Genomic DNA, 20,346 nt, shown 5'->3' on the forward strand with positions numbered 1-20,346 from the left:
AAAATCTTTGTAAATAGGGAGGAATGGAGGGGTTGAAGGGAGGGCTGGGCCAAGTGTGAAAAATAAGAACCAAGAGAGATTATGTAAAGGTGCAAATTTCCAATGATGAATGTCATTATATTGTATACCTAAAATGTACCAATGATTAGAATGCATAATCGATAATGCAAAATAGGATGAATAGGTCCAAAGGGGTAGGGGTAGTGGGAGGGGCAGGGGAAAGGAAAGAAGGGAAAGGAAAAAATGATGAGAAATGGAAAAAATGGAAATAAAGTCTTTGTAAATAGGGAAGGGTGGAGGGGGTGAAGGGAGGGCTAGGAATGGGGAAAAAATAAGAACCAAGATGTGTCATGTAAAGGTACAAGTTCCCAACAAGAAATGTAAATGTGTTATATACCTAAAATGTACCAATGAAAGAATTTAAGAAAAAATAAATAAATAAAAAATTTTTAAAAAAATTTTAAAATTTTAAAACAGTCTAAAAGGGCTGGGGATGTAGTCCAGTGTCTCCTGAGTTCTATCTCCCAGTACCACACAAAAGGAGAGAGAGAGAGATCATTCCCTGTGTGTCCACATGCCCGCCCACATGCAGAATCACATGCAATCTGCTGATCATTTTATATTTGTTGCATCTTTTTTTCATTGCTCCTTTATTACTTTCTTTTGTCGTATTTTTTTGCATATCATTGTAAGTCCTGATATTTTTTAATTTTTGCAGTTATTTTCTCAGCAATTTCACAACTGCTCTATGGATTATAATATATATCTTGGTTCATCCCAATTGGCTTAAATAATTAAATAAAGTAGAAACTATAATACATGTCTTTTTCCTCATTCTTTATGCCATTATTGTCATACATATTTCATCTTATGTTATAAACCCCACCAAAGAATTAAGAAACTTTTTTATATTTACTGACATATTTCTATTCCTATTATGCTTCAATTTTTCCTCATGGATTAAGATTTTCTTATAAAACAGTCTAATGGCAAGAAATTCAATCTTTGTTTAACTGGGAATGGGTTTTTTTTTCCTTTGGAAGAACACTTTCATTTCGGAAGACTTGTTTTGCTCAATACAGAATATTTGATTAACAGTTTTTTCTTTCAGCAGTCCCTGAGGGTCTCCATGTCTGAAGAAAACTTAGCTGCTAAAGATAGTAAGTCCCCATGTATGATGACATTTTTTTCAGTTTCCAAGATTTTGTATTTATCTTTGATTTTCAACAGTTTATAACGCACCTACTTGGGCTCTGTTTTCCTAGTTGGAGTCAACTCAGCTTCTTGAATTTTCAGATTTTTTTTTTTTTTACAAGACTTGGAAATTTTTCTGGTATTACTTATTGTTATGGTTGTATCTAGATATCCTCTCAGAGCTTCATGTGGTCATAGGTGAGGCTTTTCAGAACTAGCTGCATCTACGTGTATGATACTGGGATTGAGGGTGTGTGGTACTAAATTAGTTCACTCATTGGTTTAACATAGTTCTGGATGTGGATAATGGAAAGGCCCACCCTGGGTGTATGTTGCACCGCCCAAAAGGGCAGGCAGCCTGGATGAGATAAAAGGGAAAGGGAGGCTTGCTGTTTGCTATTCACTGCCTTCTGTATGCCATACCATGGACCATTTCTCCTGTGATGCCCCTCTGATATGTTGCCCTGACTTGGAGCCAGTTGACTATGGACTGAAATTTCTACAAATAGTGAGCTGAAATACACTTTTCCTCCTTTAACTTTGGGTGTCTAATATTTTGTCTCTGCAACGAGAAAGCAACTAAGACATTTACTTTTATTTTTCTTTATTCTTTTTTATTGACTGTTGATGTACTACTCTGTCACTTCTATTGAGGATCTCCCACTAAGTGTATATACATGGATATGCTGCTCCGCAGGCTTCCAAGGCTCTTTTGACTTCTTCAGTTTTCTCCTCTCTGTTCCCGTTCTTCAGGAACATAAATTTTATTGATCTGTCTTCACAGTCATTGATTTGTACTGCCACCTCAAAGCTACTGTCAAGCCCATTAGGTAAATATTTAATTTTAGTTACTACCCTTTTAAAATCTAAGCATTTGTTGAATCTTTTAGTGAATAACCATCCCTTTAAGGAAATACTTTATAGAGTATCTTTAGTTTTACTTCCCTCTAATCCTTTAAACATAGTACCTTTTAGTTCTTTGAAAATCTTATAATAGCTGTTTTGATGTCTTTGTCTGCTAAAACCAACATACGGAGACATTTAAGATATAATTTCTACTGTCTGCTTCTTTTTTCCTGAGTATGTGTCACACTTTTTTATTCCTTGGCATATGTATAAATTTTTGGTCAAATGCTGGACATTTTGGATATTATAGCAATTTCAGATTCTGATGTTTCCACTTGATGGTGGTTGATATTGTCATATCTGTTTTAGTGACTATATGGCTTATAAGCCTATTAGCCCTGCTGTGTATGGCCATTGATGTCTCTACTTCATTACTATAAGTTTAGATTTTTAATAATTTCAAATTTTCAAATTTAATAATTTCAGTGTTTAGCCAAAGACTGATCAGACATCTCAAGTCAATAAGATTTCCACTCCCTATTGCTGAGATCTGAATGTAGACAGGGAGTGAATTCAAAGTTCGGATCTTTCATGATATTCCCTGAGTTTTATTTCACTAACACTCTTTCATCTCCTTTTATCTACTGTTAGGTGCCCTTGACCAGGAATAGGTGGGCAGTTTGACCCTCTTTTCTCTACTGTTCATGTCCACAGCCCCAGTCAACCTGGGACGTGCTAAGTGTTTATCAAGTCTCCATGGCTGTCTTAGCTCTCTGAATTCTCTATTAAATCCCATTAATCCATGTGTTTGTTACTTGTCCCAAATTGTACTACAACCTTAGACTAGTACAGTCACTGGCCCTTCCTGTTCACCTGCCACCACAATCACTTTTAATTTACAATGCTTCGGATCAAGTGATCTGCTTCTGCACAAGCAATAAAGCTGCTAAGTTTTCAAGAATTGCTCCATTTTGGTTTAAATACCATAGCAACAAACTGGGGATAAGGAAGAAAGGAAGACATTACTCCCAGAGAAAAACACCACAAACACATTAGCTTAAGTTCAGTAATTTTCATGAGGATTAATCCAGTGTTGATGAGTCCATAGTTGTACCATGAATCCATTAGGAGGTGGGGTCCAGTTGGAGGAAGTAAGTCACTGGGAGGATGTCTAAAAAAATACATTTTGTTTTCTATTGTCTGTTGTCTCCCCTCCCCCATTTCTGCTCTCTCTGGCTGCCATAAGATGAGCAGCTTTCTTCTACCATGTCCTTAATAACATGATGGTTTTTCCTTACCACAGACCTAAAAGCAATGGAGCCAAATGACCGTGGGCCGAAACCTGAATCTGTGAGCAAAAATAAACCTTTCTTCCATTAAATTGTATGTCAGATATTTTGTCCCAGTAACAGAAAGGTAACTAATACAAAACTGCAAGTTCACCTTTTCATTACTCACATATTATCAATGGATTTGTAGTTCTATTTTAATCTAGATATATTATGCTGTACTTTCTTTTTTTGTTGCTATGAGAGTAAACTGATTTTATGCATGTGTGTTTTTGTATGTGCTAGATAGAAGTTAAGGATTTTTTAACATCCATAACATAAAGATGATTAAGATGTAATATAATCACAGGCAAAATCATGTTAATAGACTATTCAGTCCAGACAGAGCAGTATATGATTTCTACAGATAATCTACAGCATATGAAAATGATAGTAAGTTTGGAAGCTATGTATGTAAAAATATTTGAGAGACATGTCAGTGTTTACACTGGAAGAAAAAAGCTTACTGCTATGGTAGACTTTCAAATATTTAAAGTATACCTCATATTGATCCAGAGGGAAAAGTCAAAACTAAGTGTTATAATTCTGAGATCATATATTCATATATATATACAGAGAGAGTCTGCCAAAAAATGTATACACATTCAAGGAAAAGAAAAATAGTACGATGTTTTTTCAACAAATGGTTTTACCCTTATATGGATGTTGTATATCACAGAAAACCCATTACACTGCTGGCCCTTTGAGAAGAAAATGAAAATACATGTGCAGCAATCTCAATGACCAAGGTGAGCCAAGCAGCAGTTCGCTTTACTAATAAATGTTTGGAAGCTAACAGCCACCACTTTGAGCACCTCATAATTATAGAGGCCAAAGATAACTTGTATTAATCTCATGATGTCTCAATAAATTTAGTATTAAAATATTTATACAAGTTTCTCTTTTCCTGGAGTATGCATTTTTTTGGCTAATTCTCTTTCTTTCTCTCTCTCCAAAATACATATATACATACATATATTTAGCAATTTAAGCTAAAAACAACTGAAATGGTTTTCTTATTCAGTAATGATTTCCCATCATTAATAATCATAACAAAGATTAGATGACTACCTGTAAAAGGAATATTTATGTACAAGATGGACTAGATTAACACTTCGACTCTTAAGTTTCCATTATTTTATAAAAACAAATAGATAAAAATTTAAATGAATAAAACTTTCAGAAAAAATAACCCAACACATATACAAAGATATCTTTCAGGTTATTCACAATAAATGAGGCAACAGGACATAGAAACTATTTCTAAAAGATATGAGACCCATTGTATTAGGTCCCAAAGGGAAACAACATGTGAATATTTTTTAAAAGTTACCAGAAACAGAAAAAACAATTCTACCATTATACAAAGTTATGATCCATATCTCTGGTTGCTCTAACTTAAAAATAAGCAAGATGAAGGGGGAACAAAAGATAAGTAACATGAATACAAGACAGAGATTACATAAAATCTGACTTCTTTCTAGAAATGCTATAGCTGACTGGGAGTATAACAAATACTCATAAAGGACAAAGAGGATACAAATAAGGAAACTTCTGACTTGTTGATCAAAATGTGGAGTTCAACCTTTAAATGCTAAAAGAGATAAGGTTAGGATAAATAAAAGAAGTGCCATTATATCCAGGAAACAGTAAAACACAACCTGCTTGAACCACAACAGGTTATGGGCTGGAAATGGAAATAACTTACCTCTTTGAGTTGATCAGCACTGCCCCATGATGCAGAACGCTGATGGGACCTCTTCTCTCTTCCCTCTTCTGCCCAACAGCTAGGTGTCTTTAAAATAAATAGAAAATATAAGAAATTTGACTCCCCCTAATCTCGAGTAACTAAAACATAATTCAAATTCTTAGCACATACAAGTTATGGAGTTCTACTAAAATACTTTAAGTGATAAGATATTCATGACCCTGTAAAATGCTTAAAACTTTGCCATATTTTGAATTAGACATGATCAATCCATCTTCCTTAAAACATTTGATATTTTCACATCAACATTAATAACTTAAACTTAGAAAATTGTAAAGGTTTATTAGTGTTTTCTTTTCTTACAGAGCTCAGCCAAACTAAATATGAAGTAGTATGGCTACTAAATACAATGGAAATAAGATGAACAGAACTACCTCAGAAGCAGTGCTGTTATAGTTGACTTACATATCAAATATCTAACTAGACAGAGGGCTGAATGTAATACTCTTCTGGTACTTGGGAAAGAATGTTTTGAAGTATCTTTCTAGAAATATATGAGACAGCTTTATATTAAAAATAGTTGTTATAAGCTAGGTGCAGTGGCACACACCTGTAATACCAGCTATTCTAAGGAGACAGAAACAGGAAGATTGTAAGTCTCAAGCCAGAATGGGTAACTTAGGAAGACCATGTCTCAAAATAAAAAGGGCTGGGGATGTAGTTAAGTGACAGTGTACTCCTGGGTTCAATCCCCAGTATTCCACAGAAGAAAAAAATGTAGTTATTACAAAATTCAATGAGAAAAAGACTAAAAACAATAAATGTAACAATAGAATTTTAAGCAAAACATTGTTTTTACTTATTTAACCATGGACAGATACAATATTTAAATGTAACACTAAAGCAAAAATAATGTTATAAAATATTAAGACAACTAATTGTATTTAAATCAAATAATGTTAAAATACTACCTTAATATAAGAGAAGATTGAGTGTAATGTAGAGAAAGTAAAAACATCACTATTTGAAGACAGATAATGCGTGCCTATGATGAGTGTTATCATTATATATGGCGAAAATGTACCAATGTTTTGCTATAAAAAAAAAAGACAGACAGTGGGTAATAATTATCACAGTAGGTATATATGGCCTTAAAAAAATTTTTATTGCATAGAAAAAAGTCATTTACAGTGAAGCCTCACTTGAGAATCTACATTATATATAAGGTCTTAGTAAGAAGGTATCAGTTCTACTTTATACAGCTCAAAATTATTGAAGCTGTTTAAATAACTACCATCTCTTAAAAGCAATGATACTCCAAAAGTGGATGCTAGTTGAATAAATATAGAAATAAGCTGCCTGAAGAGTTCACTACTAAAGAATTGAGAGAACATTTTATTCAACTAGCAAGTGCAAGGATATGCAAGCATATCAAAATAAGCTGCTTGCAAAAAATCTAAAATTTGCTGTCAATCCTAGATAACACAAACTAATCTGAAAATAATTTAGCCCCCAATCATATCCTTAACAATTTATTGTAAATATAACAATTATAATAGTTTCAGTCAAATTTTTATTTTGAAAATTTATGCACCTTAATAATTTTATCTATCAAGTAGCATCGTCTTTGCCAAGGAGCAACTGATTAAGGATCATAATCTATATAACTCCAAAGTATGTTTACAGAAAATGAGTCAAATTTTTGCCATGCACCATATTTATTCAATGATAACATTTATAACACTACTTTCATTTTGTACAGTCGTAACTTTTTCAAAGAATTTACATCTCCAACTTATAGATAAGTCAATAGCCACAACATTTTCACAACTGCTTCAATTATTGCCAGGGTTGACAATGGCAGACAGAACCAAATCTGAGGTTTCTAATCTCAGAATACCTTTCTTCATATTAGCATTCTTTTCTTTTTTTAAAAAAACAGCTTTATTGAAGTACAATTTGCACAACACACAATTTACAAATTTAAGGTGTGGGACTCAGTAGATTTCAGCACAGTGACAAACTTGTACAACCATGATGACAAGCAAATTCAGAGCATTTTTGTTATTCCCCCATCAAAACACTCTACCCACTAGCTGTCATCTCCTAATCCCTCCCCACTGAATCTAGCCAACCACTGAGCTACACTCTATCTTCAGAGATTTTCCTATTCTGGGAATTTTTTTATTCAAAATAAGCCATGCTCATAGCAACAAAGAAGACCTTAACATATCCAAAGAAATGGAAATCCTGCAAAGTAAACTCTCACACCATATTGGAGTGAAACTAGAAACTGACAGCAGAAACATACTTAGAATACAGTGACTTTTTTTCTTCTCTTTTTTTCTATTAACTTTTTCATATAAGGGAAACCATGTGATGTTCAAGCTTGTATATCTGATTTACTTCACTTAACATTATGGTCTCAAGGTGGATCCATTTTCTTCCAAATGCCTCAAGTTTATCTTTCTTTATGGCAGAGTAGTACTCCATTGTGCATAAATACCACATTTTCTTAATTCAATCATCTGTTGATAGGCATACAGGCTGTTTCCAAGATTTATCTATTATAAACAGTGCTGCTATAAATATAGGTATGCAGACATCACTGTGGGACAATGTTTTAACTCTTTGGGGGAGATATCTAAAAGGAGAATAGCTGGGTCAAATAGAATTTCTATTTTTAGTTTTTTGAGGAATCTCCATACTGATTTCCATAGTGGTTGCACCATTTACACTCCCACCAACAGTAGAGAAAGGTTCCCTTTCAGCCTCTCCAGCATTTATTGGTTAATTTCTTGATAGGAGCTATTCTTTCTGAGTAGAGATGGAATCTTAATGTTGTTTTAATTTGCATTTCTCAAATGGCCAGTAATGTTGGACATTTTTTCATGTATTTATTGGCCAACTGTACTTCTTCATCTCAGAAGTGTCTATTCCATTTGCCCTTTTACTGGATATTTAAATTTGGATGGTCTAATTCTTTTGAGGTTTTTATACATTCTAAATGTTAGTCCTTTGTCTGAAGAGAGACTGGCAAAATTTTTTTTCCATTCTGTAACTTTTCTCTTCACTTTGTTGTTGAATGTGATCCCATTTATTGATTCTTGGTATTATTTCTTGCACAGCGGGGGTTTGTTCAGAAAGTCTCTGCCTACACCTAGGTCTTCCAGAGTTTTACCTATTTTGTCTTCTAGTAAATTAAGTGTTTCTGTTCTAAGGTTGAGATCTATAGCCTCTTTCGCCACATGCCTAAGGTTGAACTTAGACCCATATCTCTCACCATACACTAAACTAGCATTCTTTTCTTAAAAATGAATGTGAAAATCAATTTGATTATTTCAAAATGTGGTATTAGTTATACAAAAGGGAAGAACTAACTAGTGAAGAATGTTTATGGTCACGAAACAATTTAATAAGACACAGTTTTTTAAAGTGAAGAAACACTGGGTGTGTTGGCACACACCTATAATGTCAGTGCTTGGAAGGCTGACATAGGAAGACTGCTTGGGCTTTACATGTAGTGAGTTCAAGACCAGCATGAATGACATAGTGAGACCCTGTCTCAACACCCCCTCCAAAGGGAAAAAAGCTACTTGAAGAGTTCTCTCAATCATGTGACTACAGAGTTATAAACACATAAACTACACAAGTATATTCATCATATTCTCAACTTTCCAAAACTATCCCCCTAATTTAATAATTTAATTTTAATCATACCTATTTACCTATTTATTTATTTATTTAGGCTTTTGAGATGGAGGCTCGCTATGTAGTTCAGGCTGGACTTGAACTCATTAAGTAGCCCAGGCTGGCCACAGCAATCCTCCTGCCTCAGCCTCCTGAGTGCTGGGATTACAGATATGTGTCACCATGCCTGGTAGTTTATTTATTTTTAATTTAAAATAAATAGTATAAAAATGTTCTAGTCTGCAAATATATTCTATAGATTGCAATGTCCAATACAGTGGCTCCTAGCCAGATGTGACTATTTAGATTTAAATTAAAGAATATGACATACAACTAATTCAGTTTGTAAGTCACACTAGAATATTTTGAATGCCCAGTAAATGCATGTAGTATTGGCTATGGGCTGCCATACAGAACAGAACAGAACAGATAGGGAACATTTCCATCAGTAAGTTCTAGACATCTGATCACAGATTTTCAATAAGATATTCTAGCCAAAGAAAAAGCAAGAGTAGCTACATTGTTTTTGAATCTATTTAAACTGATGCCTGAGAAGTCATAGAAGGTAAGCTAATTTGAACCCAATTTGTTGAACCTGAGTATTTAAAACATGTTTAAAAGTTTGAATTAGGAAAGTAGCCACACAAAGTATCAAAAGTTCTTTTCTTTCCTACCAGCAAACAGCCCCTTGAACTGGCCAGTTATTCTGTGTACTATCTACACTAGAATTTTTTAAATAGTGTTACTAATAACCTTGTTTCTGGATGTCACTAAGAATGAATGATAAAAGGGTTCCATGGTCAAATTAATTTGAGAGAAACTGTATGTACTTCTCTACCCCATATACAATATGCATTCCAAAATCTCAAACTTTCTCGCTCTCTTCTCTCACACATACTCACACACACACATATACAAATACTCTTTTTAAAAGCCTGCTTAACCCATTACTTGTATGATGCCCAAACATTTATTTTACAAGTATACTTATTAACATGTGCAAAGCACAACTCCACGGATATCTTGGAAAGAAATGTAGTCATCAGTGATTTCATTATAGTATATAGCAGCTTGATCTTCAGCCACTATACTTTAAGAGATTCTTCCTTTCTAGCTATCTCCACTCACCAAGGAAGAGAAAATGAACCTTTTATAACATCTGAGTAAGGCAGAGCCAAAGTATATAAGACGATTGACAAAAACGTGTTTAGTTTTTTTAAAAAAATCCCCTCTATGTAAAAAGGATACCTATAAAATGGAAAAGGTCATTTTTATTCTCATTCCCCAGTTTTCCAAAGTCTAGGCCATAAAATTTTCTTTCCAACCCTTACAAGTCCATCCTCTCAGGTTTGGTTTCCTGTGCAAGAACCACTTCTCTAAACAAAATATACCAGGACTACACAGGCTTCAAAACGAATACAACATTAGAAAAATTATTTTGTCTGGGTCAACTAAGAAACTTAAAACACTGAAAGATATTTTTGCTGTTTATATTTTTTATTCACAATCTAGCAATGGCAAATATGCTTTTCTGCTTTATCAATTTCAAAAGAGTTGTAATTCCTATCATGAACATATTCTTTTTCAAGATGTAAAAGTCTGAAGCCTCTTCCAAAAAGACTTAAAGAAAGCCCAGACATCTGTGTGTTTCGATTTTTATTTTTCTTTTTTCCTTAAATTCTACAGATGATTCTAATGGAATTAAAAGCAGCCTTACACTAAGGAAATAGAAATTAACAAGATACAGATTGTCACTGAAGCTGTCATGTTGACCATATAACCCCTCATGTTTTTGGCTAGATTTTTAACATGTGATTATTTTTAAATTTCTCATACCTTACAGAAAACCAGCAAAGTAGGTGACTATGAGATACTGCCAAACATATTTTCACACGATTCTAAAAACACTCACTGAAGTCATAAAATAAATAGTATTCAGCTGATGGCAACCTAAGAAATGGGGAGAGACTAGTTTTCATAATATAAACCTCTTCTACACTTGGACCTCTAAATGTGGAGTACCATTTCTTATTTGTAAGATTGTAAACAAGATGGACAATAGCTACTTCTGATTGAATGAGGAATTGTTTCTTGAATTTCAGACCCCTCTCATGCTGTGGAGTTATGTGTTTCATTTTGATGCCATTTCCTACCAGTCTGAATTTAACATTCATAATTGTATAATCCATTTTGATACCAAAAATGACTTCTATCTACTTAACTTTATATCATTATATTTAAACTTACTAACAGTAAAATATTCTAGATTCTAATACAAAAGCAGCTAACATTTATCGGTACCTATTATGAACTAGATACTGTGCTAGAAGCTCGACATGGTTATTTTGTGTACTCCTTATTGCAATAAACCCTAGTTATCCTTCAAACTCTATGTGAATTCCAACAAAACAGAAAAAATTTCAGCTGGCTTATACTGTTTACCAACAAGACATCTGACAACAAGGCATGACTGACATAATGTCAATCATTTATTTGTTCACTTATATAAAAAGATTAAATACCTTGAAAGGCATATTCCTTTCTCATACTGTACTTTAAACTATTCTGAACTATTATCTCAATTCTCTGATTTTAATTTTTTTTTTTTTTTTTTTTTGTGGTACCAGGGGTCAAACACGGGACCTTGCACTTGTGAGGCAGGCGCTGGAAACACTGAGCTAAATCCCCAGCCCCTCTCTGATCTTAATTCTTAAAGTATCTTGTCTCTAACAAACAATAAATGCTATTTACTACTATCATGGATTTTCAATAGAAAAATGATAGGTTTTAAGATGTATCTAGGTGAGAACTAATGTACTAGGCAACAAAGGTAGGGGAACCAGAGATAAGAGGGTTATTCCAAATAAATATGACCTGTTTCACAATTTTACCTAAAGCTAGCTGAGGAGCAAAGGTATAGGAAAGCAATGAAGGAAAATAGACTAATTCTCCTACCAGCTAAATGTTTCAAGTAAAAGGAGGAAAACTAAGTATATGAGTAATAAGAATATGGGAAAAATCCTTTGCTATATTATACGGTTTACTTCTGAACCAAATGAAAAAAATCAGTAAGTATAATTTTGAATTTCTGGTAATTTTAAAGATAGTATTTAAAATTGATTAATACTACATTAAATATTTTAGCCATAGATCAACATTTTTCTTAAATATAGCTGAATATACCCCCAGTAACTAAAACATATTACTTCCTAAAACAGGAACATGATTATATTGGTAAAGATTCTAGAATATAAAATCCTCTGTATCATAATCAGATTATGATTTAAAAAAATAGTAAAGGTGATCTTGAATAGGAATGAGTTTTTATGCATTGATTCAACAGCCAGTTAAAGACCAGCTCTATAAAAGTACAATTTGAGTCCCTGAAATGCAATCTAGAAGCTCATATAGTCAGACCTTCAGACTTGTTTCCATTTCATGAAGAAGTCCCCCGCTCTCTGAACTGTTTCAGCAATTGCTGCTTCTTAAGCAGATTTCAACAGCAAGCTCTTCAGCAAGGGTAGAGGAAACTCAAATAGCTGTATCAAGTATGACTTTTGGTTAGGAAATGAGTTTCTGATAAGAGTGGTGAAACTGAAAGTTCTCTCTTTTTTATCTATTATTATATGAGGTACATCATCTATAAAGTCTTCCCCAACCCAGCCCCTTTCAGGAATGGAAAAAAAAGGGCTTACTTTAATATCATTTCAATAAAAAAGGATTTGTATATTTTAGTTCAGAGTTAGCTAATTTTACCAAACATTAGTTAAAGCCAAATGCTAAGCACTTATTGCAGATCTGTTCAAATAAGACTATTAGGGAAAGATGCTAAGATGCTAGCATTAAAATGCTATTTTATGTACTTTTTGGCATGCTAATGTTTCATAGTTTAGATTTTGAAAAGACAATAAAATATTAAAGAAAAACATCACCTAGAAAAAGGGAAGCCTTAGTATACAAGAATTTGAGATAAGACCTAACATCCCATTTCTCACCCTTCAAGAATACAAGCTTAGTTTTGTTTTGAGATGGGGGCTCAATAAGGGAGCCTCTAACTCCTTGGCTCAAGCAATCTTCCTGTCTTTTCCTAGCTCAAAGAACACAAATTTTGAAATCTCTCTCTAATGCAACAAAAAGAAACCAAGAGCCATGGAAGAAACTGAGATTTTTCTAAGGAGCTATAATCCCAAATCATACTAGGCTAGTAAGTTTCATAGATAAAATTTTTTCTGATCCAAATAACAGATAATTCAGATAATATTTATACCACCCTAGAGCATAGAGGAAAAAAATCTTGCAAAACCTTTTTATGAAGCAAGTGTACTAACCTAAGGATTTCCTCATGAAAAAGAAAAAAATTCAGGCTTTGTTTTGAATATTAATATCATAATTATTAATAAAAGCTTCATTGTCACTATGTTTATTTTGAATCCCTGTAAAAAACAGCATTTTTGGCCAAGAATTTAGCTCAGTGGTTTCACCTCCTGCTGCGCAAGCGCAAGGACCCGAGTTTGATCCTTGGTACCAAAAAAAAAAAAAAAAAATCCAGCATTTTTTTAGAATGTAGTCATGGACCAAATATTAAAAAATCAATTAAAGAAATTCACTACAACTGGTTTTGATTACACGCACACATACACAACCACCACACAAAAGAGAAAAGAAATTCACTATGTTATAGATTGAGTCAAAACAACATATTCAATCATGAAATGGCATTTCCCATGCAATCACTCCTGAATAAAATAAAAAAACCCTTAGTAAAATAAACATGTGTTTGATATATATAAAGCACATATGCTTTGTGGCAAAATTCAATATGTAATATCTAGTGAGTAAAATCCCACTGGAGACAAGGTCCAGGCACTTGCTACCACAGTCATTAGTTTACATTGTATTGGGACTGTCAGCAAATGCAAATTCAAGATAGGACACATAAAAAGCGAGGCCATACTCTTAAGTGAAATAAATAGGACACACGTGTAAATACCAAATAGTTTCTCTAGTGTGAGAAACTGAAAGTGTAAACAAGGGTTAAACTGATTAAAATGAATAATTGATAATTTGAAATAGGAAAAAAGGTCCAAAGATGAAGGAGTGAAGGGAGGGGAAGGGGAAAGGAAAAGAGGGAAAGGAAAAACTACGAGAAAAGAAAAAAAAATGGAAATGAAATCTATGTAAATAGGGAAGGGCGGAGGGGGTGAAGGGCGCACAGGTAATGGGGAAAAATATAAGAACCAAGATGCATCATGTACAGGTACAAATATCCAATGATAAATGTAAACGAACTGTATACCTAAAATGTACTAATAAAAGAACTAAAAAAAAAGGGATAAATGGGAAAAAGGTAGAATTACTATTTGTATAATAATATTCCTGAAAAACCAAAGTTAGTTTACATTGTTTTGGGACTGTTAACAAATGGAAATTCAAGATAGGACACATAAAAAGAGATAAATGGGAAAAAGGTAGAATTACTATTTGTATAATAATATTCCTGAAAAACCAAAGGAAATTACCTGAAAATTTATCAGAAATAAGAAAATTCAAATTGAAAATGTCAAACAAATTAGAAAGTAAAGATCCTCATCACAACAGCAAAGAAAAAGACAAAATACATAAGCATGTTTATCAAAAAATGTGCTGATCATATAAGAAATTTAAAAATGTTCTGAAAGACAACTGAATAAACAAAAAGGCATATCCTTTACTTCAATAAGATTCAATATGGTAAATCAGACAGTTTTACATTAATATTTAATTGTAATATAAGACATTCTAAGAGGAATTTAACAAAATGCTTCTAAAATTAATCATAAGGAGGGATGCCCATCATCCATCAAATGGAAAAAGCAAGTTAGAGACATGACAAAGTATGATTCCACCTCAGCAGCTATGTGTTTAAAGAATGTATTTCTACAGATATAAAAAATTTCTCAAAACGTGTACCCTCCTCAAAAAACATGTTAATAATGATTATTTTAGGAGTAGGTACAGGGAGTCAGTGGCTATTATTTATGTCCTTCCAAATTACAGGGATTATTTTACCACCAAAAGGTATTATTTTAATACAAAATTAAATAAAACCTAGAAATACATAACTTGAAATAATTCTTTTAATGTGCCAGAAATTAAAAGCATCCTGAGACAATTATGGAAGATCTATAAATATACCACCAGGCCTCCCATTTCATAGGATATTATGATAGGATGCTGACTAAGGCTGGGGGTGGGGATGTCTGAAGTGTAAATTCAGTGTTTCAGCCAAGTGGCTTTTTTCCTTTCCAAATTATACATAAAAAGTGCTAAATCCATCATTTTATTAGAATATAAATGTAGTCTAAAGCATTTTAGATCTTTTTTTTAAAAAAGTGTTTTCTCTTTTTAAGGACCAACCACATTTATTTGCATACAGCCTGTTAATTGGAATCAGCTGTAGAAGAGTACTATCACCAAGTCTTCTAGTTCAAGGAATATTTCATAAGAGGTGACGTGCTAAAGCTGTGAAAGTAGTAGTCTGTTCCATAGGCTGCTTTGGATGGACTACTCACAGAAAAAAATTGCTTCTAACTGTATAAGAAAAAAGAGATTAAGATGCGTAAAACTCAAAGGTCAAACAAGACAATAAACTATTAAGACTTTTTTTAAAAGTTCAAGTAAGATAAAGAAAAAAGTTTATTAAATGAAGAACCAAACTGGGGTTGGGAGTACTTCTAGTTAGTTTTTTTTTCTTTCATTCTGATACTGATTTTTATGTCCACATCGAATTTTTAAAAAGTCTTTAAGAAAAATATTATTATACTTTAGAAGGCTTATCATATTTGTTTAAAGTGGTTATATTTTTCATAGTAAAGACTATCAAAGTTAATTTCCTATTCATACCACATGTACAGGTCAGCACAAAGGCTATGTTTTGACTGTCACTCGGTGACCAGATGTGTAGATCAGGAAAGAACACTGACTCCTCTTGTCAGAGGGAATGCACAAGCTCTTCAAACCTTTTTCCGAAAGCAAGTCTCATGGCCACACTTAACTTTAGGGCTAACATATGCTAAGAAGAGAGAACGTCAACATTTGTGAATAGCTCTAATCACCACTATACCTGAGATATGGTAGGAGACAACTTTGATTATTGCTATATAGACTATTTTTATTCTTTGACCACTGTACAAAAAAAAAGTGTTTATTTTCTATTTAAAAACACACTCAACCACAGAACTTAACATTTGTCCACAGAATATAATCTCCCACTATGGGACAAAGTGTGTGAACTACTACTGTCTGATTATAGTAACCTTAGCCACAAGTTAAAATTTTAGAGTTGGTAATAAATTTATGTTTAAAAAGGTTTTATATGTAAGACTAAAGTAAGAAAATAACACTAAATTCCAGAAATGGTTCTTAGTGTTTCTTTCTAGTAAGATAAACAGATAATTCTAATAAAGGCAAGGATCCATGTCTTCAGTGGCCTTAAAAAATGTGATGTCCAGCCCAGTGTGATGGCACACACTTATAATCCCCGTTATTGAGGAGTCTGAGGTAGGAGGATCCCAAATTCAAGCCTAGCCTGGACAAAACAGCAAGACGCGTCTCAAAGAAAGAAAATGTGGTATCTTTTTAACTTCAAAATGAACATGTGACTGTGTCAATCTGATACTGAATCTGGGACTGACTTAACATTACAAAAAGGAAACTAAAGCCTGAATTATGCAGCAACTACTTCAGTGAGCCAGGATCTTTTTAACATTTTCTAAGAAATATTTCAAATAGAACAGTTAAAAACTGGGGATGTGGATCAGTGGTACAGCACTTGCCTAACACACAAACACCTTGAGTCTGGGTTCACTTTTAGTATGGCAAAAACAAAAACAAAAAACAAAAAGCCTTGCTCAATGAATACTCATAAAGACAATGTTCTCTACAAAATACTTTTGTATATTTGCTTCATCACATATTTATCCATTTATCCATCCAATTGTTCTTATTATCTCAAAGTAAGTTCCAGACAACAGTACATTCTACTGCCAACCATCTCAGAGTTCATTACTTTTCACTTACACTGTATATTTTTAAAGCTAAGAGTTACTTGAAAAAATGCACAAGTATATACCAGGATAAATTCTGATGAATGTATTCACACTTATAACCCAAATCTCTATCCAGATATACAATATTTAACTCACAGAAATAAAGGTAAAATTGTGGTTACCAGAGGCTGGGGAAGGGACCAGGGAGATAACTGGTCAAAGTACACAAAATTTCAGAAACAACAAAATGAATAACCTTAAAGGTCTACTGTATGTCGTAGTGACTAGAGTTAAAAAATGATACATGGCACATGCATATGATGTTCTGGTCAAGGATAAATCACATACAACAAGAGACCCATTAAGATGATAATGGAATTGAAAAAATCCTTAAAACCTTGTACATGCTAAGTATGCATTCTACCAATGAGCAATCTTACTAAAAGACACTGGGGAAAGTCTTTGTGGGGTTAAATCTATACTGAAGATTTCTGAGTAGATGGTGATTAAGAACAGTATTTAATTTTAAAAGTATATTATTGTTGAACTTGAGATATAGCACAGTGATAGGGCACTCACTTAGTAAGCACAAAGACTGGGATTTAATCCCCAGAACTTCAAAAACAAAACAAAACAAAAACAAGAGTTTACTATAAAATAGTATGCTGTAGTAACAAAAGTATACAGTATGCATTAAACAACAAATAGTATGCAGTAAACAAAAGTTTACTGTAAAACAGTATGTCAGCAGGTGCCTCATCAATCTTGTATTTACTGTGTTTTCATCAAGAAGCCAAGTGCGCTCTAAGGACAAAACTGCTCAACACATTTCTCAGAAACGTAGTCCTCTTGTTAAGCAATATATGACTGTATTTGAAAATTGCTGAGAGTAGGATTTTAAATGTTCTTACCACAAAATGATATGTGGAGGTAATACATATGTTAAATAGTTTGATGTTGTCATGTCACAATACATACTCATACTAACATATCATGTTGAACAATATAATGTTACTTGTCATTTATAATTAATATTTTGTAAAAGATACACAACATTTCCATCATCCCTGAAAGTTCCTTCATAGTCAGCCTTGCTCTAAATACACGATCTGTCCACAATCTTCACATCACTGTGCTACTCCTATTTTAAAAGGCCTAGACAAAAACATACTAAACAATATTAGAAATTTCACCTTTGGCCTCCAATAATTAAGGTAATTGAAACACTATGAAAGGAAGACTATGAAAGAAAGATAATGAAGACACTCTCCAGTAAGGGCAAACAACCATGTGTTTGATATCTGTAGCAGGCTGAATATATCACCTTTTCACCAATACCCACAAAAGAATGCAAACTACTACTTCTCTTCTCCAAAACTCAAGAATTAATCCAAGAAGAATGGATGTCATAGCCATAAAAAAACCATCCCATATGTTCACTTCATGTATCTTAAACTTAACAGATGCTTGATGGCAATGTCATTTTTTATATTTGTGAGGCAAGCACTAAGTTGAGTGCAGTGTGCATTACTGGCTGCTGGAAGAGGGAGTAAAGAATTGGAGAAAAAGAAAAAGCTTGGGAATCAGCCCAATCTGAGTTCAAATCTCTTCATACTTAACGAGTGATAAAACCATGTATTTTTCTAAGCCTCAAGTTCCGTATCTAAAAAAAAAAGGCCTATATTTACTTCCTTTCAGTGCAAGTTTATAAATAAAAGACTTACTGGACCCACACAAGACAAGCCTCTATACTCCTGGACCTCCAGGTTTAGGATAAATTACTCTGGCCTTTTTCTAGCTACACCCCTCCCTAAGTGGTGAAGAGAGCTGGGGGCCATCAGCCCATGCCCTACTGTAGTAGTTCCTATCTTGAAGGAGGCATTCCCTTCCAAACAAACAAACAAACAAACAAAATATCTGACTTCCAAGCTTCCAAAGTATGCAAGGAACTATTCTCTGGCTCTCACTTCCTGAAAGGGGATAGACAGAACTTGACTGGAGAGACTTGGGAAGGAGGCAGCAAGCATATGTGAGCTACCTCAAAGTGTAAAACAAGAGTGTGGGACAGGAAGAGAGCAGGCTTAGGCTAAGAGAGTGGTATAACCTTTGCCCACGAGAACATAATCTGGCATAGAACTCTGAAGAATACAAGAATTCTTATTTTAATCCTGACTTTCTAGGTCCATATGAAGATTTGTCAAAGTAATACAACAAAATATACACTTAATTTTATTTTATTCATACACATGTCCAATGTGTGTCTTTGTATTTGCTACCTACCTTGCAAATACTACAAATGGGCCCAGTTGCATATACTAATAACCTAAGGTGTTTATAGATAGCACTTGTCACATTTAATTTCAAATATCATACTTAGTCATGCAACCATATCATGAGTTAGGTATCATTATCACCACTGCACAGATTAAGAAAGAGATATATTTAAGAAACTTATCCAGCACTCTTTTCTTCTACCTCCACGTCACTCTAACTCCCTACTCCCTATCTATGGTTTCCTACTCTATCCTATCATTACTACCGCACTAAGAGAATATGCCTTGATTTTTAAATCCAGTCCTCATGCTCTATAACCTCTGTCTTTAGCACCTGATACTGCCAAGAGTTCTTCCTTTTGTAAAACAATTACTTCCTTTGGCTTTCAAGACTACAATAATCCAGCTTAACTTCCAGCCTTTTGTTCTCATTCTGTCTCTCTCACACTTTCTGGCTCCTCTTCTTTCGCAGAGTTTTTGTTGTTGTTTAAGATGAATAAGATACTGCAATGTTTCTGGGTAGTATCAGAATAACACATATGGTCAATAAAAGATATTTTGAGATAGATTCTATATTTTTTGTAATAAAAAAAGAACAGCTACAATAATGGCTAATTCATAATAGCTATTTTAGTATGGTACGACTTATTGTACTAGGTGAGATATATATATATGACTTATGTTAGAAATCTAGTTTCAACATTTTCTATCTACATGATCCCAGGTAAGTAATTTCCTGAGTTTCTGCTTCCCCATCTGAGTACTACTGCAATATTCTTGTGAGAATTAAATAAAACATGAGTTATAAAACAAACAATATATGGCACATACCTAATAAATATTAATTCCTCCCTCCCTCTTGTTTCTAGTTGAATAAATTAGTTCTCTATCTCCTTTGTACACCTGTCCAAAAACTAAGTTCTAGGTCACTGGATGTTTATCTTGTACATGTGCACCTGATCACATTCGCGAATCCAATTCCTCCACAGAGATGGTTCTCAATGAACTGTTTAGATCTCACTCTAAATGTCTAGGCCTACATCTCTTAAGTTTTGCTATTTTTCCAACTTGAGAAATGTACCACTTGCCATATCAAACTTATTTTTTTCCTCAGTAAAAGAAGAATGGAAAGCAAAAGACGGGCAGTATAGAATATTACAAAGGCAGAACGGATGAGACATACCACAGAGAAGCAGCTAAATTCATGGTTTTAAATCTCTGTTAGAAAATAAAAATGAGAGCTAGGTGTGATGGCACATGCCTGTAATCCTAGCACTGGA

General features: G+C 33.6%; 1 protein-coding gene across 4 annotated transcripts in view; it reads right to left on the reverse strand.

Moving 5' to 3' along the window:
• Positions 1 to 20,346, reverse strand: part of Glcci1 (glucocorticoid induced 1) — a 102,175-nt gene that overhangs the window by 40,982 nt on the left and 40,847 nt on the right. For all 4 annotated transcript variants that reach the window (XM_004862737.4, XM_087204451.1, XM_087204450.1 and 1 more), the window contains exon 3: positions 5,077 to 5,163. In XM_004862737.4, coding sequence (XP_004862794.2) covers positions 5,077 to 5,163 — 87 coding nt within the window. The remainder of the gene's footprint in view (positions 1 to 5,076; positions 5,164 to 20,346) is intronic.

The sequence above is a fragment of the Heterocephalus glaber genome, unplaced genomic scaffold, assembly GCF_053883595.1.
Source record: "Heterocephalus glaber isolate CG9 unplaced genomic scaffold, H.glaber_assembly_v1.0 deba00000546, whole genome shotgun sequence".
Taxonomy (NCBI): Eukaryota; Metazoa; Chordata; class Mammalia; order Rodentia; family Bathyergidae; genus Heterocephalus; species Heterocephalus glaber.